Source organism: Crocuta crocuta, unplaced genomic scaffold (assembly GCF_008692635.1).
Source record: "Crocuta crocuta isolate KB4526 unplaced genomic scaffold, BGI_CrCroc_1.0 scaffold67, whole genome shotgun sequence".
In the NCBI taxonomy this organism is placed as follows: Eukaryota; Metazoa; Chordata; class Mammalia; order Carnivora; family Hyaenidae; genus Crocuta; species Crocuta crocuta.
In genome coordinates this window covers 1,982,779-2,010,545 of record NW_027531896.1, presented here as the reverse complement: position 1 = coordinate 2,010,545, position 27,767 = coordinate 1,982,779, and the positions used below count along the sequence as shown (strand labels likewise).

The 27,767-nt window shown below is 47.2% G+C and overlaps 1 protein-coding gene across 2 annotated transcripts in view; it reads left to right on the top strand.

The window, feature by feature from the left end:
• ACOXL (acyl-CoA oxidase like) overlaps positions 1 to 27,767 on the top strand; it is a 337,609-nt gene that overhangs the window by 254,955 nt on the left and 54,887 nt on the right. For both annotated transcript variants that reach the window (XM_077773455.1, XM_077773456.1), the window contains exons 16-17: positions 5,545 to 5,632; positions 23,398 to 23,468. In XM_077773455.1, the coding sequence (XP_077629581.1) occupies positions 5,545 to 5,632; positions 23,398 to 23,468 (159 nt within the window). The remainder of the gene's footprint in view (positions 1 to 5,544; positions 5,633 to 23,397; positions 23,469 to 27,767) is intronic.

Sequence of the window (27,767 nt, the reverse complement as noted above, 5' to 3'; positions counted from 1 at the left end):
TGCAAAGAAGTCTGAATATTAATATATGTATATATATATATATATATATATATATATAAATTCACCAATTTTAAGTGTACAGTTAATGAGTTTTGAAAAATGCAAAGGTCCTATAGTCACCAGCACACTCTAGATATAGAGTATTCCCATCACCCCCAAAAAGTTCTTTCATGCTCCTTTGGAGTCAAACCCCTCCCCCTATTCTGACTCCTGGAAAACACAGATTTTTCTTCAGCTATAGGATTGCCTTTTTAATAACTCAATATAGATGGAATAGCATAGTGTATAGTCTTTTGCATTTGAGATATGTCCAAGTTGTCAGGTGTGTTAATAGTTTGTTCCTTTTTATTGTAGGGTAGTATTCCTTTGCATGGCTGCACTATAATTTGTTTTTCCATTAACCGATTGGTAGGCATATGGATAGATTCCCGTTTGTTCCATTATGAACAAAGCTTCTGTGAATACTGTCATACAGATCTCTGCATGGGCATATGTTTGTGTAAATAGCTAGGAATGGAATGGCTGGGTTCTACGGTATATGTGTGTTTATTTATAAGAATCCACCAGACTGTCTTCCATAGTGGCTGTACCGTTTTTCTCTTTTGCCATTTTACCATCCCCCCCTGCAGTGAGTGCTGGCTGCCCCACGTCGTCACCAAAGCTTGGTATTGCCAGGCTTACTCATTTCAGCCATTCTAATGGATGGATAGAGGTTTCTCATTGTGGTGTCCATTAGCATTTCTAAAATATGTTTCATGAGTTTATTTGACATTTGTTTATCTTCATCAGTGAATTGTCTGTTCAAATTTTTTGCCCATTTGCTAAAGTGGATTTTGTCTTCTTACTATTGAGTCATAAGCTGTCTTTGTAGATTCTGTATAGACATCCTTTTTACATATGTGATTTTCAATATTTTCTCCTAATCAGCTACTTGACTTTCCACTTCCTTGACAGTGTCTTTAAAGAACAGAATTTTCATTTTGATAAAATTCAGACTTTTTGCATCTTCTCTCACAAAATCTTTGCCTATACTAGTGTCATTAAGATCTTCTCCCATGGTTTCTTCTAGAAACCTTTTTAGATTTAGCTCTTACATTTAGGTTTATGAGGCACTTCAACTTTTTGATATGGTGTGAAGTAAGTGTTGAAGTCCATTTGTTTGTGTGTGTAGATGTTCACTTCTAGCTCTGTTGAAAAGACTGTTTATTCCCCCATTCAATTACCTTAGTACCTTTGTTGAAAATCAGTTGACCATGCATATATGGCTTTTTATCTGGACCCTCTCTCTTTTCTCCCATTAATCTATGTTTCTGCTCTTATTTTTTTAAGTTTATTTATTTTTGAAAGAGACAGAGACAGCATGAGCAGGGAAAGGGGGGAGAGAGAGAATCCTAAGCAAACTCCACACTGTCAGTGCAGAGTCCGACGTGGGACTCAAACTCATGAAACTGAGATCATGACCTGAGCCCAAACTGAGAGTCAGAAGCTTGACCAACTGAGCCATCCAAGCACCCCTATATTTCCAATACCAAACTGTTGTGTTTACCCTAGCTTAATAGTAAGTCTTGAAATCAGTTAGTGTGAATCCTCCAACTTGTTTTTTTTCCTCAAAATGGTTTTGATTATTCTATGTCTTCTGTATTTCTATATAAAATTTATGATCAGTTTGTCAATCTCTTACACACAAAAGTCTGCTGGGATTTTGCTTGGCATTGTGCTGACTCTATAGATCAATATGAGAAGTGACATCTTAGCGCTGTAGAGTTTCTTGACCTATGAACCCAATATAGCTCTCCCTCTGCGTGGTCCTTTTCAATTTCTTTCTGCAGTGTTTCCTTTTAAGTTTTTCTTTATTTTGAGAGAGAAAATGCGTGAGTAGGGGAGGAGCAGAGAGAGTGGGAGGGAGAGAATCCCAAGCAGGCTCCCAACACTGTCAGCCTGATTCAAACTTACGAACTGTGAGATCATGACCTGAGCCAAATCAGGAGTCAGAGGCTTAACCGCCTGAGCCACCCAGGCACCCCTCTGCAATGTTATTTACTCTCTACGTACAGATATCACCTGTGCTGTGTAAAACGTATCTGTATTTCATATTTTTGATGCTATTGCAATGACATTTTTACTTCAAGTACCAATTGTTTGTTGCTAGAATATAGAAATTCAGTTGATTTTTTTAAAAAATCTTGTGATTGTTTCTTAATTTGCTCATTCATTTTTGTAGCTTTATTATACATTCCTTAGGGTTTTTTACATAGAAAATCACATCTTTTGGGACAAAGACAGTTTTCCTTATTCCTTTCCAATCTCTACACCTTTAATTTCTTTTTCTTGCCTTATTATCCTGCCTGGAATCTGTAGTTTAACGTTATGTAGAAATAATGACAGACATCCTCATCTTCTTCCCAATCCTAGGGTGAAAGCACTCAGTCTTTACTACTAAGTGTGATGCTAGCTGAGGTTTTTTGGTAGGTCCTCTGTAAGGAGATAAGTATTCTTACCTGGTGATATTGCTGCCCAAAGCTACTTGGGAATTTTCTAGAAAAAAAAGGAGAGAATGGGTATGGGCATCCATCAAAAGGAAGGCCAGCAGGGGTTTCTTTATGAGTTCACCCCTGTCTTAACTGTGTGATGATTTATTAGGAAGTAAGCATTTATTTCCATTAGAGGCTTTAAGTGTGAAACGTGGTTCACATTAAACACGACCATGGACCGTGTGTGACAATGCATCTTTAGAAACTGTATTTGGGAGGGACAGGTGTTGCCAGGAAACCAGCTCCCCATTAGTCCATTGGGAGGCAGTGTGGCCTGTGGTTAGAAACCAGGCTCAGAAGCCTGGGTGCCCAGTCTGAAACCAGCTCTACAACCTTGGGCAAATTCCTCAGCCTACATCAGTTTTCCACCTGCAGAACAAAGGTATCAAAAGGTATCAGTAATACTTACCTCCAGGGCTTCTGAAGACTCATAAGCAAATGCAATTAAGAGCTTAAAACAGCGTCTATTGTCTGGTGTGTCTTAAGAAGGATTTAGTTTGCGTGAGGCTAAGCTACACACCAGTTGTCAGGGGCAGTTTTTATTGCTTGAAGTAAAGAGCAGCCATCCATTAAAAAAAAAAAATCCACTCTCCAGAAACGTCCTACTAAGATTTTGTAAGGAGAAAAGTTTAGATACTTGATTTCTGTTCTTTTATATGTTACTGGTTCAATAAATACTTTTAAAACCCTCTGCATCGCATAGGCACTTACCAGCTGGGTTACAGCTGTGGGCAGTGACCCTCTGGAGTTCACACTGAGTCTACACTTAAAGGCCGAACCAGACTTTGACCTTCTGATCTGCTTGTTTTGAGCGCTTGGCCGGGGGCTGGGAGGCGCCCCTGCACACTGTTCCTGGGCTGCCCCGCCTGGCCGTGTGGACCACTGCGCAGCACCCGACTGGCTTCAGCCTCTTATTTCTTGCTAACAAACTCCAAGTCAAGGGGACAGAGGCTTCTCGGTCAGTCAGTCACTCTCCTGGGCTTGGGCCTTTTTAGCAACATGTTCCAAGTTCTAGGTGTCATCCTTCAGTGGGGGGTAAGTCGTGCCAGCCTCCTTGTCCAGAGAGGGGGGCAAGGGGACACTTGGCAGCAGGATGAGGTTACACTGGACCTGGTAAGGTGGGTCCTGCTACAGTGCTGTGATGTCAGCATATGAGGAAAAGCACTTCGGAGCAGGCTGGCAGACCTTTAAGGGGCCTCTCCCCTTAACTTGAACTTGTTTTGGTTTTGGGGTTTTGGTTTTTTTGCCTTGTACTTTTTGAGGGGTGCAGTCACAGTGGGTTTTGTAAAGGGCCCTCTTTAGCGTTTTTCTCTTCCAGGGTCCTTTCTTCAGGCAGCGTCTATGTTGTCCGGCCAATCGTCTGCTCCTGGTTTTCTCTAGATCAGGCCAGTGAAAGACTTAACTCTACACGATGAGTTTTGAAAAAAACTTAAAAGTGCCCTCAGTTCTGTTTGGACACATCTATCTGCCCAATATTCTATCCTTCCTCTCTCCTCCTTATACAGGGGTGGGGGCAGCCGACACACGCGGAAGAGAGCCTGTGCACCGGCCCAGCACAGGTTTCCGGGTGTTTTCCTCCACAGTGTGACGAGTAGAGTTTGGGAACAGGAATCTTTGGCCAGCTCTTGGGCTCACCTTTGTCAAAGAAGCCCCAGAGCCTGTTCCTTGAGAGCTCCGCTTTCTCCCACACCTGTTCAGCTGCAATTTTGATGTCAGTACAGAGAGTTATTGATTCCGGGAGCAAGACAGACATTATCCTCTCCTTCAGTTATCCTAAGACACCCCGGTTAGGTGGGGAATTCAAGGCACATGTGACTTGGCCCTCCAAACGGTGCCTGCTGCCCTGGGTGATCACGCTAAATTATAGATGGGGAGAGGCTTTCTGCAGCGCTGTTTTTCCACTGGAGGACAAAGCACTCTGTTACAGGAGGGCTTGGACAAAGCGAGTCCTCCAGGCCCGGCAGGCACCGTGGGGCTGCAGGGTGCAGGTAACCTTCCAACCACAGGGCTCAGTGTGTGAGTTTAAAACAAATGGGAAACAGATGCAGAGAGTCTGACTTTCTATTTGAGTTGTTATTTCTTTGAGCAAAGACGAGTGCTAAAAATTTAAATATCAAACTGTTGGGTTTTCGAAACAAAAGAAGGCAAGAAGAAACAAAGGAAAGTCAGAAGTGACAAATGTAACACTCCTCTCTGGTCAGATAAGAATCTGCCCTTAGCTCCACCTAAATGACTATAACTGCCAGCTTCGTGATTCGGCATCTTTCTCATCTTTCTTTTTGTGTGTTTTCTTCCTTCTTACCTCATCCCAGGGAGATTTCTTCACTTCCCACCAACTAAACAAACAAAAAAAGCAAAAAACCAAAGCAAAACAATTCTTTTCATAAGCATGATTGAAAGAGTGTCTTACACAGAGTAGAGGTGCAAATGTTATCTGTCTGTTGGAGGGCTGACATGGAGGTGCTACGAGTGAGGTTTCCACACTCTCGTTATCTCCTCACACACATCAGGCACAGCCACCACCGCCAGCCCTGGAGCTGTGACAGGCATTCGAGAAACAATCTGGAAACAAATGGAAGTGCCGGACTACAACGGAAGGAAGGAGGGAGGGAGGGACGGGTTGGGGGTTGGCTTTACTGTAGATTAGATTGAAGTTGTTAGTTCTGGTATTTAAAATTTTTCAGACAGTGAGTGACCCAATTAACACCGTGTCACTTAATCTGTGTGTGCGCTCTCCCCTTCAGATTGTTTCCTGAACGCCTGTCCCATCTCAAGAATTGGCAGCGGGTAGTAGCCATGTTTGATATGAGTGAGGAATTACTATAAACATGTAAACTGGACTCACGGTCCATTTACAGCATTTCTTCATCTAACAAATAGCCTTTGTGGGTGGCAGAGGCCAGCCTGGCTTAAGGCTGAACTAAAAACGTGCAAGTTGGCCATCTGCCTTGCTTCTAAGTTCAGTCCTCTGAGAAGATCATCAGTGGTTATTTTTACTCCATCAATTTGACAGGTGACGACCAAGAAAGAGGACTTTTTCAGTGCCTGGAACTCGTGTCTGCATCACGTTGCCTCCCTGTCTCTGGCGCACATTCACAGAGGTCAGTGGGCTCTTGTTGAATATTTGTAATTGAGTGACATGAAGGGGTGCAAGTTATGTGGGAATAAGACTGCAGAAAAAAGACAGTCCCCACACCAGCCTGAGCCCTGGTGTTGAATTTGGGGCCCTGAAATAACTCCCAACTCACCAGGAACACTGACCACACGACGCCCACAGAACCCAGCGACGAACTCCAGGAGGAGTGCACCTAACACAAGGTGACGGTAGCCAACAGCGCTAGATTGGTCAGAGCCAGCTGGCAAATGGCGGCCCCTCAGCAGTGGCCCCCTGCCCAGTGGGAACGGCCGTTCCTCCGGACACAGACCGGAGAGGGTGTTTTTTAATAGGATCCCTGGCTGAAGGATTTCAGATACCACAGACAACTACTTAAACCTAATCCTCAAATTAGCAAGAAACTGATTCAGCCTTTTAAAGCTGTGGTTCTCAACCAGAGGCGATCGTGCCCTCCTGGGAATATTTTAGCGGCGTTTGGAGACATTTTTCATGGTCCCAACTGTGCAGGGGTTGCTAGTGGATGGAGGCCAGGGGCACCGCAGAATATCCCTCTGTGTGTGGATAGCACCTGCAACAAGGAATCATCCCGCCTATGTGTCAGTAGTACTGAGTGTGGAAGCCCGTGTGTTCATCTTGACCTCCACGGACACAAGTCATGTAAAATAAAACGAAACCATGGAAACAGTGTAAGATCCATCAAGATATGGCAAATTATTCTTTTAAAAATTTTAATGTTTATTTGTTTTTGAGAGAGAGAGAGCAGGGGAGGGGCAGAGAGAGAGGGAGACACAGAATCCGAAGCAGGCTCCAGGCTCTGAGCTGTCAGTGCACATCCTGACATGGGGCTCGAACACATGAACTGCAATATCATGACCTGAGTCGCTCACTTAACCGACTGAGCCACCCAGGCTCCCCAAGATATGGCAAAATATTCTTGAAAATGTTGTGTAAGGTCCGGAATCATTCGTGTATTCATCATTATGCTCTTACTCCTTGGGGGGAAAGCCTTCAAAGAAAAAGGCTCTCACTGTGCTTGTTTGCCGTGTAGGGTTTTCCATCATGCCGGGCTCACCGCTGGCCCTGGGAAGGCGGGGTCTGGTCTGGTCCCCCCCCCCCACGGCTCTGGGGCCCGGCCCCCAGTCCTCGTGTGTCCCCAGGCACCATCTGGTGGCGTGGAGTTCCTGGATGGCCACTGTTAAGAGTCAAACCAGCAACCCAGGAATGTCTGCATCCTACGCAGCCTCAGAGCCCAGCCACCACCCTCCCTCCCCGACCAGGCAGTGACCACATTCTGTAATAGCCACAGCCTTATTAGCAACCCAGATTGGGATTGATTTCTACCTTCTCCCTGGGGCCGGAAGGAGGTGCCAGCGTGAGACTTAGAGGAGCAGAGGAAGGGCAAAAGCTTCTCTCCCAAAGGTCATTAAGGCACAGGACTGAATTCCCTCATTTCCAGTTCCAGGAATTTTAATTTGTCTGCACACCCACAGTGTATAAGGCTCAGGGGCATTGACTCACCTTAATCAAACTCAAAGGTGGCAGGTATATAAGCCAGAATGCCAGTTTAGTCCTCACAAATGAAAACCCAACTGCTGACTCATCTGTACATGCTCTGCCCTGTGGGGAAATCTCCCTGTGGAATTCAGTTCTAGTCAGATGTTGCAGAAGGCTGGACTGTCTGAATAGCTCATGGAGGAGCGTGGGGGTGTCCGCTCTGGCCTGCCTGCCACAGAGGCTGGACTCTGGTCGCCATGGGCTGTCTGCTGCCAGGCTGTCTTGGTGTACTCAGCACCAGCTTCACTCCCCAAGAAATGTGTGCAAACCACCCCTCTTCTGTTGGTGGGCTATTTTTCCAGACTTGTGGACCAGGCTGAGACTTATCTAGGATATAAAGCAGCACACGGTGCACCTTTACTGAAGGCACTTACATACCAGGTCTTCTCATCCATTCCGTGTAGCATTTATGGCTCCACTCGCAGGGGCGCCTGTGGCTTCAGCACCTGGTCTACTCCCTCTGCTCCTCTGTGTGCGGTAATATCCACAGATATTACCCTTTCCAGGATATAAGCAGGTGAAACACTTCTTTTTTTAAGAGCAAGCAGAGAAGGGCCAGAGAGAGAGGAAGAGTGAGAGAATCCCAAGCAGGCTTCTCACTGTCAGAGTGGAGCCTGACATGGGGCTCAAAGTGAGATTATGACCTGAGTCCAAATCAAGTCCGACTCTTAACAGACTGAGCCACCCAGGTGCCCCCAGGTGAAACACTTCTGAACATAAACATTAAGAGATGAGATTAAATATGAAAGGGGGCATCAAAGAATCACTGAACTCATGCCTTTGCCATGGAAACGCTGACCATTATGCCTTGAACCACTCATCTCACCTGTGGAGAGCATACTAAAGTTTAAGGTGAGGGTTGAGAACTTGGGCTCCAGAGTCAGGTTAACTGAATGCGCAGACTTTATTTATCTCAATGTGCTGTGTGACTGGGAGTGGATTAATCAACCTCTCTGAGCTTTAGTCTCATCTTCATTTACAAAATGGAGATCATGTGATATTTGCCTCATGAGGCTATTGAGAAGATACTCGAAAGCCCTTACCTGAGATCGGATCCATCGTTACGGTTCAGTAAAAAATTGTTATTACTGTTAATTACTACTCTACAAGAAACCTTAGTTCCCATTACCAAAGTGAAACATTTAGATCCTTGTTTCTTAAGAGTAAGAATAAGAGAAAAATAAAGCAAGTTAGGTTCAAGTGTATGAAGTCTTAACACTGGCAGGAAACATCAAAGATTTAATGTTGCCACAGCACAAAAGAACTCCAAACTGATTCTCAACCTTTTATTGGTAAATAACCACAGTAGCCAAAGTGATTATTTTTACAAAATTGGCCTCCTGCAATGTCGGATGGAGACAATTTGGCTGTATAAAGTAACAGGAGAAAAATAATAAGAATTTGTTCAATGAACGCATCTGGAAATTCCAGGAATGTTTTGAGATAGAGAAACCCATCTGCAATGAGGAGGTCTATACAGATACAGAATGGGTTCTAACAGTAGGAATGCACTCAGCGCACACCGCGCAGGAACAATTTAGTCAGCATATCATTACATTCAAGTACGCCTCCGGCAGAGGTCCCCAGGGGATGGGAGACGAAGTAGAGGGAGCCCATCTGTCTTCGGTGACCGGCCCCAGATGTTGCCTTTGGAGACTTTCGAAGAAATAGCACAGAGGAGGGAAGGGAAGGATCAGTCCGCGAAAGCACAGACCTTAACGTCACCCCAGATGAAAATGAACTCAGAATCTAGCCATTTTTATAAGGAACAAATGGAAAAAAGCCTTCTGGCATCAGTATCTGCTGTCACCTGAAGACTCAGGAAAACCATGTTTGAAATAAGAATGTTAACCAGTCTCTAGTGGTTTCTGAAGTGGGATGTAACCATTACAATGACAAATTGTTATTTTTCTACGATACACATTTTTATCTTACCCTAGAAAGAGCAGTTCTGAAACACGGTGCTGTCTGAACCCCTAAGGGTGGACCAGTTCCTAAACAAAAAAGAGAAACTAAACACTTCTATTAGATAAATTACATCCACTGTTCTCCAGCTCCATGCAGAATGGTCTCTTGGTTTTTCTCCTTCTCTAAGCTTGTAAGGTGTTCATTATGCCACAGAAGTCTCTTTTCTGGTTCTTAATGAAGTAACTAACAATTTAGAATGCTCATATTAAGAGCGCATCGTCATTGCAATTGGAATGTATAAATAGTGTGGCTGTCCAGCTATCAGAAGGTTAATTTCAGACTCCTCTCAGGGATGATCTGTTTTCAAATAAGACTCCCTTTCTTAATAAAAATGTGATCATATTTGTTCTTAAAGCATGCATTTCTGTATTTTATCTGTGAATGCTCATTCCAGTATTCTTCATGGGATCAGCATTTTTTGCTCCCATTGTTAATGGGGTTATTCCTTAAGCAAACTACATTCACCTTGGTTTCTTATTAGCCCTGGCACCCATCTTCCAAGGAACTATGGGAATATAGTCACCACCTCATTGAATGTGTGTTTCATTTTTCGAGCTCAGAAGAATAAAATGCCATAACTAGGTAACCTGGGTGGTTCAATCAGTTGAGTGTCTGATTCTTGATTTCAGCTCAGGTCATGATCTCAGGGTTGTGGGATTGAGCCTCACATGGAGCCCCATGCTGAGCGCAGAGCCTGCTCAAGAGTCTCTCTCTCTCTCTCTCTCTCTCTCTCTCTCTCTATCCTTCTGCCCCTCACCCACACTGGCATGTTCTCTCTCTCTCTCTCTCAAAATAAATAAATAATAAAATAAAATAAATAAAATGCCATCACTTCATCCAGGAGTGCCCTGTGAGTTTAAGTCCTTGCACCCCCCTTACACTCAGCTACAGCAGTGCCCCAAGACCTTAAGTTCTCCCAGCTCAAAGGCCAAACCTGTCCTCTGGAGTGGAACCTGAAGTTGAAAGTCAAGACATCTTTATTTGTTTTTTATTTAAAAAAACTTTTTTTTTTATTAGAGACAGTGTGCACCTGTGAGCAGGGGGAAGGTGCAGAAGGAGAGGGAGAGAGAATCTTAGGCAGTCTCCACGCTTAGTGCAGAGCCTGACAGGAGGCTCAGTCCCCTGACTCTGGGACCTCAACGTGGGGCTCGATCACACGACTCTGGGATCATGACCCGAGCCAAAATTAAGAGTTGGATGTTCAACCGACTGAACCACCCAGGTGCCCCTTCCTTTTTTTTTTTAAATTTATTTTTAATTTTTAGTTAACATATCTTATTCGAATACAGGTTTCTTCAGTGTTTTGCTGTTGTTGCTGGAGATAGAGGTGTGGCAGGTGGGGAAGGAGGGTGGATACCACAGGTATTGTGTTGGCTGGGACAGTCTGCATACCTCCCTTTCCATGGGGACCCTCTGCTGGATGGGACCGTCTATACAGCAATCCCAGCCTGCCCTGACAGGTGGTCTGGGAGGAGCTTTGAGTACTGCCACCCCTGATGCTGACCTTTCTCTTTGTCTAGCTTCCATCAAATACGTGGGTGGTAGAGTCAGACCAGGGGTTTAGAGAGCCAAGCATGGGCAGATGCAAGTTATGGCGGCGTCTTGGAGACCCTATCCCTGGGGAAGAGAAAGATTGTCTCCAGCTCTGTTCCCTCTATCCTGGTCACGAGGCTGAGCCTCAGACCCATTCGTTCCTGAGAGCAAAAGGTGCAGCTGGGAGTTGAGGATCCCCATGTCAGAGCGCATGATGCCTGGGGGAGCCCACGCCCTTCTAGTCCTCTGCAGGAGTGCCCGGGTCCCTGAAGCCTGAAGTCGGGGATACCTGAGAGGGACCATGCCAAGAGGTAGCAAGAAACAGGGAAGAAATGAAGTGAGAACTCACTTTACCTGCGCTTGCACAAGATTGCTCCCAGAGACAGATGAGAGTGGAGACTCCCGCTGAGAGAGGCACCCGGTGAAATGGAGACAGTTTTAATTAAATAAGAGCCTAGGGATATTTGGGGCCAACATAAATGGTGGCCATCACAAAGAAAAACGAAGAGGAAATTTGACTGAACTTGAAGCATTATGGCATGGAAACCCTTGGCAGAGTGTGCAACATTGCCTCATGAACAAATGGACACAGGAAGAGAAAGTTCTAGAATGCAGACCGCCCAACATCAGATCCCATTCCGAGCCCTTCCCCTTCTGGGAAAGTGGTTGAGACAGAGCGTGGCTCCCGGGCTTCCGGGAGTCTACAGAAGGCTCTTCTCCAGCATCATGAAAGTTGCTTCCGTCATCATCGTAAAGCTGGGGTCTCACCTTCTTCCCTTGGCCACGTAGGTAAACTTGCAGTTTGGGTCAGCCCAACGCAAAGACCCCAAGTACTGCTCATTCAAGAACAGCTGTCACACTGGCCTCGCTAGAGCTCTGAGCCCCTGAGGACCCTGATCACCCTAACCCTGCAAGGGTGTCCCCAGGGAAGCTACCTTGGGAAAAGTCTGCCAACTCACTCTACTTTGAAGGAGGTGACAGTTTATGAGACAGTTTTATGACAGATGGCCTGAGGACTTTGCTGTGCTGGGAGGAAGGGGACAAATGGAAAAAGAAAAGTCTTGACTCCTGAATGATACCTCTTCTGTGGAGGAGACTGTTAAGAACAGAATTTAGCTACTTGACCCAGAGGCTAATAAAATGTCACTCTCCCTGGAGCCCTGGTATCTTGGCCGACTAATGACCACAGCAGTCCCCATCTGGGGAGAGTTTCCCCTGTGCCAGAGCCATGTCCTTTCTTTCTTTGGTCTCCACAGCAAGCTCACAAAGCCCATTGAGGAAACAGGCTCAGAGGAGGGCCGGTTGCCTAGGATCCCGTACAAATAAGCTTTGGAGCTGGGGCTTTGTCCTCGGGCTGCCTCACCCCCACGCTTTGCTCAGAAAAGCTTTCTAGGCATCAGGTTTTGAGGGAACCTCTCCCACCACCAACTCCCCAAGGGCTTTCCTTCCTAAGAGAAACACCAGAGAATGAGAGTCACAGCCTTCTAGAACTTTTAGAGATTTTTCTTTGTATATTTATTTCACAAATACTTTCCTATATGCAAGTTGGCCTGGACTGCTTTTCACTACTCTTCCTGGGTTTGTCTCTGAGTAGTGCATCATCTGTTTTCTATCTCACAGGCTTTCTGTGAGAATTAAATGAAAATCATGCAAGGAAGCAGCGGGGCCCTATAATCATAGGGACCGCTAGCACATAGGGAGGGCTCAGCGTATCAAGCCCCATGCAAAATGTTATGAATGAAGCGTTCATTAATCCCCCGCCAAGGAAACGAGGAAGGGACCACTATCTACCCAATTCCCATCTGAGGAAGCTAAGCACAGAGAGGTTAAATAAGTTGCCCAGTGTCACATGGCAGAAGGAGGGTTCAAATCCCAACAGACCACTGCCGGCTGCCCACCTTGCGGGGCCCATAAGCGCTGGGCAGACCTGAATCTGGTAGCTCGGCATTGCTAAAGAGGCATGAGAAATAAGCCCTCCCCACTTTGAAACGTGGGTTTTTATTTTCCTCTCTCTTTCCCCATTGTAAGACTGAAAACTGTACCTTGCATTTGTACTACGAAGATCTGATCTGCAGTCCATGCTGGCTCTATAACTTCTGGCATCTAAGTACTTTCAAAGTAAGATTAATCAGTACCCACGCTGGCAGGTGAAAGGAACACAAAAGTAAAAAAGAAGCAATTTTTACTGCTGAACTCTGTACTGTAAGTTTTGAGGAATCTGATTAAGACTAATACCTTCTAAACTGTGAATAAAAATAGGAGCCTAGGAAATCTTGTCTTGTAGCAATTCTAGGTGTGATTTTACATTTACAAAATATGATCCCATATCCCATATTCTGAAGAGACACATATCTGCAATAAACATAAATTTAAATTTAGATTTTAAAGGACAATGTGTCCTAATCTCACAAAACATTTCACAAATAACCTTTGAGTTCACATGAGCCACCCACACAAAAACCAAAATGAACTCAGAAAAAAACATAGAAAAAGCAACTGTCTGTTGACAACCAGATTTTCTTTCAGCTCTGAGTTTTCTTTTTCTTTTTTCTTTTTTTGTCTATAAATAATCTGTGTATGTTTCAAATGTGACCATTTTTTTTAAGGTGTCTTCTGACATGTTCTCACTTCAGCGTGTTTTAAAAACAAGAAAAAACTGTAAACCATAAGAAGTGGGGGGCTTTTGGAGAGGGGAGCTTTCATATACATGCTTTTCAGATACCAAAAGTGTCACGATGAAACATTAAGATGATGTATCCTTTCTTCAGTGCATCTGTTTTTCTTTTATGAAATCTGGAGTTTGATAAATCACCAGAGATAAAAACATCATTTTTAACCTATCGTAGATCCCAAGTGTCAGGAGGAAAAATAGTGTCATGTCTCCCCTTCGTGAATTTACCTCTCTCTTTGCTTGAGAGTTATGGGATTTTATTTGCAGAGAAAACATAATGCTCTATTAACTTGAAAATGATGGCTTTTGCTCAGAAATGTGAGAACCGAAAAGGAAAAAAAGGAGCATTGAATCCTCTGAGATAGAATCAAGTGACAAGTTTTAATATGTGCTTAAAGTGGCCTAGAATGTTAGATGTGGAAGTGATCGCAAGATAACTAACAGCAAGGTTTTCATCAGTATATTTACCTTCCTTTACTGATGCAAAGGATCCCTGATTTGCTATATCAAAGTGGATATTGAAAACTCAACAGGGAAAGTTTATTTAACATCAGGGTAAGTAGAGATGGAGGAAGCTATTTCTTGTCATTTTTTTTCTACTGAAAAATCACTCAGAAATTCTCTCTTAATTGGAAGCCTGGGAAATAAAGGAATTCCCACAGATTTTTATAACTGTAGGTGAGAAGTATTCTGTGCCCAAGAGTGTAACAAAAAGCTCATGTGGTACAGATGGCGTCTAACCTTCTTATTGCTGTGATCTGGAGGGGCAAAGTGCATGAACCAGAAAGTAAGCTCGTCACAGAGACATAACATGGCAGAAAAAATGGCATTTTACACTGTTAGAAATAGCTCTTTCTTAATACGTGATGCAGTGAACATTAGAGTTCCTTGCCTTATGCACATTTCATAGTTCATCATTCCTGAGAAGTTAAAGGTAAATTAAATTGTAAACCCATTCTAGGCTATGGACAAGTGGTTGAGTTCTTCTGAAAAGTGCTAGAAAAAACCTTCCTCAAGAGTTGAGTAAGAAGACACTCAGGTTCTGATCTATGCACCAGAGGTGCCTCAAGTCCCAGCTGTGCAGGACCAGTGACAGCTGTGAACCCTTGACTTCGGTTTTTCTTGCAAGGAACATGAGGAGTGTGCTCATGCTGGTCCTAAGGGATGGGATTGAGCTATTTCCTCGGATCATGGGACAAAATGGCGGGATGTTCCGTAGAAGCTAAAGCTTGCTCCATCTTTCAAACTCTGATTTCCCCTGCCCCACCTGAGTGGCCCTGCCCCACCTGAGTCCAGCATCTATGCAGCTATGCTTCAGAAAGCATGTGGATGTAGCTCTTCCTTCAGTCCCTTATTCACCTATCCTCATCCAACAAGCATGTGGTGAAGGCCTACTGTGTGCCAGGAACTGTGTTGAATTCTGAGGATGAAAGATCCGGTGAAAGGGGCACCTGGGTGGCTTGGTTGGTTAAGCGTCCAGCTTTGGCTCAGGTCGTGATCTCATGGTCTATGAGTTTGAGCCCCGCGTCGGGCTCTGTGCTGACAGCTCAGAGCCTGAAGCCTGCTTCGGATTCTGTGTCTCCCTCTGTCTCTGCCTCTCTCCCACTTGCACTCTGTCTTCTCTCTCTCAAAAATAAATAAACATTTAAAAAAATAAATTAAAAAAAGAAAGATCCAGTGAAGAATGGCCGCTGCTCTCAAGGAGCATTTGGCAGAGCTAGGATGACAGTTTCTATAGACCAGAGACTCTGGGAGAACTGGGGAGATACTTAACTCAGCCCTGGTGTAACGGGGTTCACATGGCTCCCCATTGAAACCCCAGGCAAGACAGTCAGCATTTAAGACCTTGCCTGTTGTAAGGTTTACCTACATTGCAGAAGTGGAAAGGGCTTTATAAGCAGAAGGAAGAGCAGAACGGGAGGTGTGAAATTCATGGACGATATGGGAAAACACTTGTGGTTTATTTGGTGTGTCAGGGCACACGTAGGGGACAAGAGTCAGGATCCCACAGGGCCTCTACAGGCCTATGCTGGGAACTTTCACTGTCAACCTGCACAGTCAGCGGGGACCTGGGAAAGATTCAGAACAGGGGAAGGCACGAGCAGATGGGGCCGTAAGAGGTGAAGTGTGACCAGAGGATGCCAGGCTGCCCAACACGCAGCTATGAGGGGACAGACTGAGAAGCCATTGTGGCAGGACTTGGAGCGGGAAACATTCTGGAGATGTTATGGGGAAGGGATCTATGGGACCTTGAGCGTGATGGGAAGTGAAGGGTGAGGTGGGAGGAAGCACCAAGGGCGATATGGGAAGGGGTGGGCTGGTTCTGGCACCAAGGTGGACCACACAGGACCAAAGCCAGCCCGGATGTGTGCAGCATTGGGGGAACCTGTGGCCTGTGAGTGAGATGCCACGACAGGGAATGTCAGAGAGACCTGAGGGACATAGAGATATCCAAGACCTGGGCATGGCATTATGTTAAACTGAGAGGCGAACCCCTCAAAATGGAACATCGGGGCTGATGCTCGTGGCCATAATGGCCATTATCTTCCTGATTTAAATGCTGTACCTGGAGCCATAGCTCTTGGTGTTCCAAAATCGGTCAACTTCTGTTCTCTTCATGGATCAGTGTGGTGTGGGGGGAGGTGACCTCCAGCTGAGAGTCAGGTGCTGAAGACGCCTTTACAACAAGGGACCTGCTGGTGGGCAGGGCAGTCCCATGGGGACAGCTGTCTGCCATGGAGAGGATACGGCAATAGTGGCCACCACTGATGGCCACCTCAGGGAGCACTTGTTGGCCATGATGAGCTGGGGGCCACACGGAATGAGTGAGAGAGTGCCCCATCCATCTGCTGGTAGGCAGCCTCCCCACACATAGGAAGGCTGCATGTTCCAGAGAGAGGAGTCCAGAAGAGCTGTGCCCACGTCTCTCGTTGAATGAATGGCCATGTTTGCCCCAGGCTGAAAGGACTCTTTCTGGAGGGTCCATAGCAAGTGTGCTTGCTCCCTCTTGTGACTGTGTACCTGACCTGAGCCGGAGACACAGCTGGCTCTCCTTTGAAACCAGCTTCTCAGGAAAGGGCCCTAAGAAGGAAGATCAGATGGGCGTGTTGTGTCGCAGGCACGGAAAGAGCAAAGCCACTTTCCTCCCGAGGTCCAGACACTGCAGACAGGGTTTGACCCCTCACACGGCCTTGCCCCTGTTCCCTACAGGAACTGCCCACCTCTAGAGCTTAGCAACCAGTTGTCCACATCTTGTTCCCGTGGCTCAGACTGGGGTCAAGGATTCCAAGATGGCAGTGAGAACCCGCTGCTGTTCCCACCCAGGGCCCGGCTACAGAAGTGCAGTCTGTCTCCCCCGACTTCCCCCTCAGTGAACACAGTTCCTGCAGATTTCAAAGGAGTGGGAAGGGGAAGTACTTGGCAATTTATTTGCTTACAAAGTTTTCAGGCCCTCCTGTTTACAAGACTTTGGGCTAGGATGACACATGACCCTTCTCAGGATAGTAGAGGGATAAGCTATGAATGCTGTGCCCTGGTGCATGGGGAGTGTGACAAGCCCATGAGAGGTCCAGGGAGCTTGTAGACATCACAGGACTCTGAGATGCCTTCCAGAAGTTCCCTCAGTACTGGGTCCCGAAGTATGAAGAGGATCCCGGTGTTGGAAGCGTGGCGGTGCATTCCGGGAGGAGGCTGCGGTGTGGACAGAGGTGAAGGTGACAAAGTGAAATCCTTGTTCAGGGAATGGCAAGGCCCCTGTTCTGCCAGAAGGGAAGTATTGGGGGAGGGGCCAGGAAACAAGGCTGAATATCGGGAAAGTGGGCTGAGGAGGGTCATGTGGTGTGCTGAATGCTGCATTACAGAGCTTGGCCTTTGCTGGAGAGACAGTGGGAGGCAAATGAAGGGGCTGAGCAAGAGAGTGACTCTCACACGCATACTCCCTTGAGGGGGACTTCCCCAGCTGTNAGAGAAGAGTTTGCACTGGAGAAGCAGAAGTGCCCATCCCTGTCCTGGAGGGGGCTGTCTCTTTGGAGGTGCTGGGTTCCTGGTACCCAGACAGAGACTTAGTTACAGAGAATCAGAGCTCGTCTGCCCAGAGAAGAGCTTAGGGGGTGCCTGGGTGGCTCAGTCAAGTCACGATCTCACAGTTTGGTAATTTGAGCCCCGTGCTGGCAGCTTAGAGCCTGGAGCTGCTTCAGATCCTGTGTCTCCCTCTCTCTCTGCTCCTCCCGAGCTCTCTCTTTCTCTCTTTCTCTCTCTCTCTCTCAAACATAAATAAACATTAAGAAGAAGAAGAAGAAGAGGAAGAGTTCGGGCCCTCTGAGCTCCTCACGTGCTCCTAGATGTGGGCACAGAGTAGGGGGGCAGGGGCAAGTTCTTCATGCTCTCTGGAATGGATTATGTTTAGCCAGAACAGTCTGGGAGACCAGACAGTGACTGCCTGAGAGCCACCTCCACACCCTTTCCAGGGGCAGAAGGCTGGAATTGCCCCAACTGCTAGTTGCCAAGAAGCTAAAAGCCCCTCCTCACCCTGTTGATCCTGAAAACAAAAGTTGAGTTCTTTCTGCAAAGATGAAGCCCTTTTGTTTCTCTGTCTCTCTCTTTAAACATTTCCCTGTTGTGTAGTGATGACTAGGTGGGCGGGGGACTTCAGGGGCTCAGGAGTGACAGTTCTACCAGAGCTGAGCATAGGCTGTCACACATTAGCGAGAGGAGAGGGCTGAGGGACAGCCGCCAGCATGCTCTACCTTGTGCCACAAAGTGGAGGTCCCTTGAGCTGACGGGGAGCCTCAGGTGTGGGCACCCAGTGTGCGTGACCCTCAGGCTCCCAGGGAGAAGCAGGCCTGAGCTGGAGATGTGGGACCCACTGCCCCCGGGGCCAGGGGGGACACTGCTCCCAGAGCACAGTGCCAGCCCCCAGGTACTCGGCTGTCACACTCTCCCGGGTGGAACCTTCTGTTTAGGGGCACGGGTCGGCCTCCATATTTCTGCTGTCTCCTAAGAGGAGGCAGGTTTCCTTATCTTCATTGTAGGAACGTGAGGTGAAGGCCGCCTTCTCCTGCCAGACTAGAGATGCAGCTAGGCCAGGTGTCCTCTCTCCAGAGCTAGAGGGAAGGGCCTGGCTTTGAAGAGCTTTGGGTGAGCCTGTATTTCAGCACCAGGTCTTCATTCCCCAGCACCACAAGCCTTCCTTTCTACGTGTGGGGCCCGGGGAAGTGTACACAACAGGCCGGCAAAGGGTCGAAGAAAATCTACCCTGTTCTGCCTGAACAAGTGTAGCTTGCTCATCTGGGAAGCCAGGCTCCAATGTACAATTCTGACTCCGGCAGCAAGGGAGAGGCATCCGCCCTGCAGACCCCCAGCTATCCACATCCCCAGATCCACCCCATGCCGTGTGGATCCTCCAGTCTAGACCCACAAGGTCTGTCTACGCCCCTGCCAACAGCTGCCTCTTGGGCACCCCATGAGTCCAGGGGCATGCACACCAGATGGAGTACCTTCCCAGGGAAGAGACTCAAGCCCCGGACCCTGGGAAGTGGGGTGCAGACCCTGAGCAGATATCCCCCATTGCCTCAGGGGGCAGGCTGCAGTGGGGGGAATGGCAGAGCAATGCTCTCTAAAGCTTGGTGCCTGGGGCAGGACCCCAGTTCTCCAGGGTCCTGTCACGGGGATCAAGAGAGAAGCTGAAAGAACATTCTGAGGGCAATACAGCCCCCTATGTCATCTATCAAGGTCACTTGTGCCTGCTGACTTAGCGATAGTTCCCCAATTTTACAGCCATATTTCAAAGGGAAACAAGTTCAATGCTATTGTGCATTTGGTTTGTCTTACTTTCCCCCCTTATTTGCATTAACATGTCATAGTGAAAGATATTCTAGGTACGACCATTTCCTTGTCTTAGGGATCTCCCATGTTGCAGAGTCCCATCTACCTCTCAGAAATGGCTGCAGGGGTGAGGCTGCTGGACCTCACCTCCCAGCCCATGGCAGCACATAGTCAGAAGGGGAGACTTATGTAGTCCAAGCCAGCCTGTAATTTTTTCTCCCCAACTACCATTTTCTCAGTTCTGTTGGGTCACTTTTTTCCCAGGCTCCCCCTCCACCCCCGCCACACCTCAAAGCTACTTGTTATCTCAAAATCTGTTGTTCTCCCTCTATGGTTAGGCCCGTCCTTCTGTCGCACGGAGTGGAAGGGTTGAACCCAGGGCACTTGACTGTACTCAGGTGGAAGCCTCTGCATCCCCTGATGAGATGAACTGCACTTGAACACTTAAAGAGCAGTTAAAACATTCGATGCAGAATCAAGAACATTTCACCCAGAGTCTTTGAAGGAGACCCATGCCTCTGCCACAAGCCTCGTGTTTTGCTGCAGTGCCTTCTTCTCATTAGGCAGTCAGCCCCTTGAATCAGCAGCAGGGGTAGGGGAACGGAGATACCACAAATGCTTTCATTTTTAGGGTTTTTTTTTCTCATTTAAAAGCTGGGGAAGGAAGCGAGAGGGGAATGAAATGTCAACCTGGCCACGATGCTTCTCAGTGGGCTAGGCAGCCCAGGCAGGCACGGTGGCCGCGCAGACCTGGTGGAGAGCGGCTGGCGGTGTGTATACATACTCTCTCTCTTCTTCCGGGATTGGCTGGAAGTCAGAGGAGGGGGAGGTGAGCCGCGAGCCTGCTGTGGGCACAAGAGCACATGTCATGCTGACATAGAAGGCGAGGAGAAGACAACCCGGGACTCTGTCAGTTCTGTGGCTGTTGGCGTCCAGTTGTCAAGGTTGGCTCTTGTTGCTTGTGTAGACAGGATGAGAGGGGCTGGCCTCACGAACCCGAGCCAGCCAGTCAAGAGGAAACTGCATCTATAGCGCCCTGTGTTCCCACAGGGCCCTTTGGTCCAGGTCCACAAAACGGGGCGTTTTTGTGGGTGACTTTGGGCATGTTGGACAACAACGGGCATAGAACAGAGTTTGGGAGAGGACACAAGGCTGCTTATGGAGTGCACAGTCTCACTCCTCAGACAAGGCCGTGTATGCATGCATAAGTCAAAAAACGATTTAAAAAGAAGAACCCAGTGTGTCATGTGTCCCACCAAAGTATCAAGTGGAGAAGAAATCAGTGTGGTGGGGAAAGAGAAAGCTTCTCAGAGGTGCAGAGTGGGGGCCAAGGCCATGCCAGGCACTGTGCCTTGGCCTACGGCCTCTCCACTCTTACACCACATCCGCGAGGCAGGCGCCCGTCTCCACAGGTGAGCATGTGGCTTGACCAAGAACATACTGGTGAAGACCACCAGTGAGGTCTGTCTGACTTGGCCTTGACCTGTTGGGCCTAGGAAAGGGGTGGGGTTCAAGTAGACAGGCAGAAGACAGGGAGTAGATCACAAGGACCCAGCTGGGGAATGATGATAGTGAGGAGCCGGCCGAGGGGGTACTGCGCCAGGGAAGAGGGGCTGAGACACACAGGGGAGGCGGTGTATGCAGAGCTCTGGCCACGCTAGTTTTCCTGTGGTGGCAGCAATGGGCACAGCAACAGGAGAGGGGGACCAGGCATCAAGGCTGGAGAACAAGTCAAAAGTGTTGTGCAGGAGTCAAAGTGGCCCCTGTGCCATGGGAAAGGGGTGCATCAGGGAGACACTGTGCAAGAAGGGTCAGCAGGCTCAGCGATGGGAAGGAAGTATCAGCGATCAGGCTGGGGCATGATGGTGACACAGAAATGGGAAAATTCCGGGAAGGGCTAGCTAGGCATGGAAGTTGATTGGTTTGCATTGTATGTTCAGGGTTCAAAGAAACAGCTACACCTGGCTGGGCACCACATCTTGTGAACAACTAAAAGTGTCACAGTGGAGTCCAGCCTTAGGCAGCTGGAAGTACAGCTCAGGGGTCACCGCATGGGGGGGGCGGTGAGAATCTAGGAGCCCCCCTAAGGAGTCAGGCAGCAAGCATTCAGGTTCCCATGGCCTGTGCTCAGAAGATTCCAAGTCCCAGCATAAACTGTCACCAAATGAAATCGCCACCTCCAAGAAGATTATCTAAAGAAAACCTAGCCAAAGGCACCTGGGTGGCTTGGTTGGTTAAGTGTCCGATGTTGGCTTAGGTCATGATCTCACGACTTACGAGTTAGAGCCCTGCGTTGGGCTCTGTGCTGATGGCTTAGAGTCTGGAGCCTGCTTTGGATTCTGTGTGTGTCTCTCTCTGCCTTTCCCCGACTTGTGCTCTGTCTCTCTCTGTCTCTTAAAAATAAATAAACGTTAAAATTTAAGGAAAATGTAGCCCCTGAATTTGAGGATTATTCTTTACTCATTCTCGGACAATAGAGTTCAATATTTTGTCACACCAAATTATGTCACAGCGGTAGTCCAAAACGGAGCTGGTATCTTTTACAGGCTGGTGTGTTCTGAACGGATGAGAGCAAAACACAATCGTATGAATGCATAGGTCAGGCTCTTATGTCGTGCTGAGTTTCTCTTGAGCCCCTTTCATGGGGAAGGTATTGTATTTCAATTCTTAGTTCTCCTAAAATTGTTTTAATTGCTTAAAGTCATTTAAGATTCTATGTAATTAATTTGAGCTTTAGCCAGATGACAGCTGGGTGGGCGTATACGTATAAAGTGGACAATACTGAATAGTATTGTCCTTCTGTCCTTCTGCTGGTTCTGAGCATAGTTTGTCTGGATAAGGGCAAAAATTTAGACTTGGAAAAAATAAGGAGCACAAGATACGCGTGACAACAGTTAAAACTGCATAGAGGAATTTAGTCAGAGATGAAAACGGTCTCAAGATTTCTATTCTATAGGTAACATTGAACACAACAACAGAAAGGTACCCAGACAATGCTTTCCTGATGAAAACTCATTCTTGATGATACAGTTCTCTTCAAAATATTTGCATTTGTAACCATGACTTCTGGACATCCTTGGGGTCAGAACAGTAGATATATCAGACTGTCCCTCAGTCAGGAGGCTGGGAAGATCTCTGCCCACTCCTGTGGGCTTTGTGGAGTTTGGACAGGACCCCAGAGGTGGTTGGTGGCCTTGAAAGAGCAGGGCTGCAAAGTTCCAGTTGAGGTCTGAGCTTTGCTCTGCTCAAAGGCAGGCACCCGGCAGACTGTGATAAATGGTTGTGGCAGGCAGAGAGTGATCACAGCTCTGAGTCTAGAAATAATAGGCTCATCTAGATGGTTGACTAAAGTTGAAATCTTAATGCCTGTCAAAAGAAGTAGATTTAAATCTGAGGGTGGAAGGGACTCATGGGAGCATTTTTAAAAGTGAAATAATGTAGTCAAAACAGTATGCAGGGAAGGTAGTGTGTGGTTTGGTTTTTAGTTCAACCAAAAGAAAAAGGGGGTGCCCACACATAGGGGTTTTGATAAGACCTGGGCCATCGTGATGGAGAAGGGGAATATAATTGGTGTAAATTGTCTAAATTAATATTCCTAGAGCTTTCATGGCCAATTTAAATGGATCCTTAAGGTGTTTTCTTGCAAGTGTTCCTGAGTTTCTCTCTGCATTTCTGTTGGAGAAGGATGGTTGGGGAAGCATGACTTGAAATACATAGGGGAGTTTGTGGGATTTGCTTGAGTCAACACTGAGGGCCATTATCATGTTCACACCATGCGAGGCCTTAAATCCCTGGAATCATGAACACCAAGCTAGAGCATTTAGCACTGCCACATTTACAAAGGCAGTTGGTCCTCTAAATAATGACGATCACACGAAACTGGGGTGTAGTGTGGCCTTCGGGGGGCCAGCTGGTCATTGATGGCTGCACCCAGGACCTCCTAGAGCTTTAGGATAGAGCTTCGTTGATGGTAATGGCCATGTACCCTGATGTAATCTTCCCAGCTTGACAGTGGTGGAAAAGTCCCCGTGTGCTGGCCCGGTCGCACTCAGGGGACAGCGGGAGCTCTATCTATCCCATCACCAAGGAAAGACGCAGAGCTTGCCCCCTGTATCCGTTTTAACTACAGTGTTCTTCTCCATACCAGGAGTGCCCAGGGACCGAGGAGGGGTCCTTCACCTTTTCTGTTTCTTCCCTTCCAGTTACTCTAGAGCAGTTCTGGCTGGCGGTAAGGAGCTGTCCTGACCAAGAGGACCAGGCCTTGTTAATGAAGGTAGGTTATCAGACAAAGTACTGATTTCCTTAAAGGCTCGCAGCACTTTTATTGCCCTGAGGAGAGTTTCAGTTTTACAGGCAGGAGTAAATTTATCATCCCTGAATGCTGTGCTCCGCGGGGATAAACTTGTCATCGGCGGGTAGGAGGGTTGCTGGTTAATGAGCACAACCGGCGTCCGTGGAGTACAGCAAAGTGACAGGGAGTGGGTGTCAACTACTAGCGGGGAATCTATTTAATTCTCTAGAGGGCTCGATCGGTTCTATTTAAGCTTATCTGACAGAATCTTGATTCTTCGAGCAGATTTATGAGGCTTGGCCAAATTCCATGACTCTCACTGTACTTTTTAATTAAGACAAAGGATTCCATACGTTCTGTGTCTGCCACATCCTCCCTTCCGTCACCACGGGGAGCACCACACAAATGAGACTGTCCATATCAACCACTGGAGTGGGCATCCTGTGTCACAGATGCCTTGCCCTTGAGTGGAAGACAAACTTCACCATTTCTTGGGAACAGTTGCTTTATTTCCTTCTGAATGACAAAGGAGCACAGGTGTGGTATAACCTACATTCAGGGAGTACATGTAGGTGAGCCAAAAGCGTGGAAAAACTTGGCCGGCAGCCTGCATGAATTCAATTAAAACTTTGTCTCTGAAGGCACAGAGCAGAGACACCGGCAAGTCACGAAGGCATGCAAACACCTTTCCACCAATGACTAAGACTTGTGTTTTCACCCAGAAACTATACTTAGAGTCACCTTGAGACATATACATTTCCATGACGTCATTTCAGTTCTGTACCATCAGGAAACCGCGTGGTCCAGGAATTGCATCTCTTACCTAAACACCATGCCAGGTGTCCTCCAACTTTAGAGATGGGTGGAAAAAAATAGGGCATCACTATAAGGGATTTTCAACTCATTTGCCTAAGATGTGATATTTTGGTCTGTCTTTTTTGTTTTTCCTAAGCTTTCAGTGATGTTAATTTTATAATAAAGAGGCGCTGATACCAAATAATGGATACATCTGGGAGACCTGCTCCCCCGGAGTCCGGAGTACAAGGCACCAACTTTGGCATAAAGTCAGGCATATAAGCTTTTCTTGGTATTTTGAGGTTTTCCAGGGTTAGCCCTCAGTCCTCTGTCCTGACATCTATTCCCCGAGGACCTTTCCTCCCAGGTACACACTGTCTTTCTGTGGCCTTGATGCAGCTCTTGGGCCCCTGACATTCCCCTCTTTATCCCCGGTCACTATTCAAGGTCCATGGGCACTGAGCCTTGTGGCCCTTCCTTCCTATTCTGTCCAGTGCTTTCTCCTGTCGTCTTCTCCTTCCGGCTTCCCTCTTGTTCTTCTTCTACCCATCTACGCCCCATTTTCCCTTCCCCACTGTGCTTTGGTGTGCTGAATGCATGGCTGTGTGCTGCTTGGTACTGCTAGTGACTTGGGATGCCCCAGTGACCCTGAACTTCTTTAGGTCAATAGCCTAAGGGTGGAAAGTGATACCACCAAAATCCTGCTTCTCCTTTCAGTTTCTCACCTTCCTGCTGACTCTCCTACTGCCCCAGGCTGGCTTCTCTGGAACATTTGTTCAGAAACTAGCAGTTGCAGGTGGTCAAGAAAGGTTCAGATAGCCCAAGGTGTCGTGGAATGTGCACGATCTGCAGTGACCTTCAGTATTTTATGCCTTCCCTGTTGGTTTCTGCAAACTGTACTGTGGCAGCCGCGGACACCGTCTGTGGGTGTTTTCTCAATATTTGCAGATATTTGAACAGGCAGCATCAAAGAAGTTTCACTGAACAAAATGTGTGCTCAGATCATATATACTGAAACTATTTTATGATTTTTTTTCAGGAGATTTGAGGTTTCTAATGTCACATATCAGAGAGCACCACGTGGGTGTGACAGTGGTGTGCAGGATTTTTTTTTTTTAGATGTTACATGGGAGAACTTGCTCAGGGTGACAGTACATTGTTCTGAATACAACCAGCCTACAGTCCAGTATATGTTTATGGGGGTGAGCTATTCACTTTGAAGATGATCTGCAACAAACTTAAATATTTAATTCAACTTCATTGGGTAAAAGGTTGTTGGAGGCAAAAACCGTAAGTCTGAAGCAAATACACTTTTTTTTAATGACACTATGCACACAATGCTGTTGTATCCCTACACTGTCGGATATCATTAAGATCTAAGGCTAAATATTTCATTCAGCCCTGTGAGCGTGCTCAATACACAGACTGCAAGAAGATGAAAGAGATGAACATGTAGCCGAGCCAAGGTCAGATACCGCTTGAGCCAAGGTCAGATATCCCTGAAAAAACAGAGCCAGGGTTTGAGACTTTGGAGGTGGCAGAGACCAGAGCCTTCACCTGACAACAGAGAAGAGCAGGGGAGGGAGGAGATGTGACTCTCCACCTCCACACCATTCGTTAGCAGACAGCAGAACTGGGACCAAAAGACATGTCCCTGGAGCCTCAAGCTGGGCTTCGTCCTGGGACTTCCATCCAGATGAGTAGATTCACAGAAGAGTCTACCACCTCACCCCCTCCACCACAGCAGAGCGGCATGGGAGGTCAGACTGCAATGAAACCACAAAATGTACTGTTGTGGCTGGGTGGTGGAATCACTCTTGTGGCTTGTTGTTAATCACACCCCATCTGCAGAGAGGACTATAAGACGGAACGGAGCTGGCCCTTCCATGATTCAATTTCCCCATCTACCAAGGAGAGGTCAAGGCTGTCACTGGCTTATGAGTTTCCCACCACTGCAGCCCTGATAAAGGGGTGGGAAAGAGGTGCCCAGGAATAAGGCAGCTGTTATTAGGGTTTGCCTTTCTGTTCAATTTCACTACAGTCTGAACCAAAGAAAAAATGTTGGTTCTATAAGATACTTATCTGACCCCATTCATGTCCATACAAACTGCTTCTTCACTCGTTCTTAGTTCTCCTGGCCAGTTAATCTCTTCAGTCCCTGTGGCCACTGCCCTGGAGAGCTCGGTTACCCCTTGGCTCCACCCACCACTCTGTTGGGGCTCCAGACCTGCACTCCAGCCCCACACCCACTCATGCCCAACAGCTGTGGACCTCACCTGTCTCTGTCCTTCCTTCTCAGCCTCAGAACCACAGCACACCCGGCCCTGACCCTCCAGGGACAAGTTCAGTTCCCACTTTGCCGGGAACCAGGTGTGATCTTGGACAGGTCACTTCTCTCTTTTAGCCCAGTGTCCCTTTGTGGTGAAAGAGGAAGTGATTTAGATTATCAGAGAGACCCTTCCAGCATCCACGCTCTGAATCTATGCCCGGACATTGCCCACAAGCCCGTGACTCTAAACATGCTTGAGAATGAGCCAACCTCTGCTGCCTACCTTTCCTTCAGGCTCAGCAAAATTAACTTTCTCAGAATCCCACATCCTACTTCTCACTCTTCTGGATTCATGTCCAGCCATAACTCTCTCTCTCTCTCTCCTTTGGCCTAGGGTGATCATAAAACTTACCAGCCATCTCTGAACTTTTTTGAAAGTGAAAGGGGGCACCACTGAAAATTAAACTTGGGTGGCTGGCATAAAATGGGACAATCCCAAGCACACCAGGGCATTTGGTTAGCCTACTTTTGCATCAAGTCCAAAACCCCTCCCTGAATCCAATGGATCAAGCTTGCCTATGAGGCGTCCCTCTCAAGTGGTCCAGATGCTCCTTGTCCCCACTCCCCCCACAGTTGTCACTTCCTAAAGATCGTGCCCTCCTTTCAGTGATGGAAATCGGCAGGAAGACAGACCCCTTGCTGCCAATCTGCATTTGGACCTTCATTTTCTAAATCAAATGTAAATGATCACACTTCCTCATTCTGTCCTCTAGGGAGTTTCTTACACACCTGGCAGCAGTCATTTCCAATTTGGGTAGGAGACAGCAGCCCCAGCAAGGATCCTCACTGGGACAGAAACTTCCTGAGGCAATCACCTGCTATGCCTCCCTGCTTCCCTTGGAAAAGCAGGAAGGGTCTGCAGGGGAAAGTAGCCCTTCCTGGTAAATGCTGCTTTCCCAGATCAGGAGACAAGAGCTAGTTGATGAAGCTTAGGCTGATCTATTACAACTGGAATAAGACAGTAGAGCAAGGCTTCCCTACTCCAGTGATGCTGAGTGAGTATCTGGAACATTCCTCACATAGCAGCCCTCCTACAGAGGCCTGGGTCAGCCTCTCTGACTAAGGGCTCCAGCTAGAGGTACCATGTGAAGTTCAAGGTAGCCCTTTCTGTAGGTGGGACCCGCTATCATACACGTGGACTGTAGAAAACAGTAACA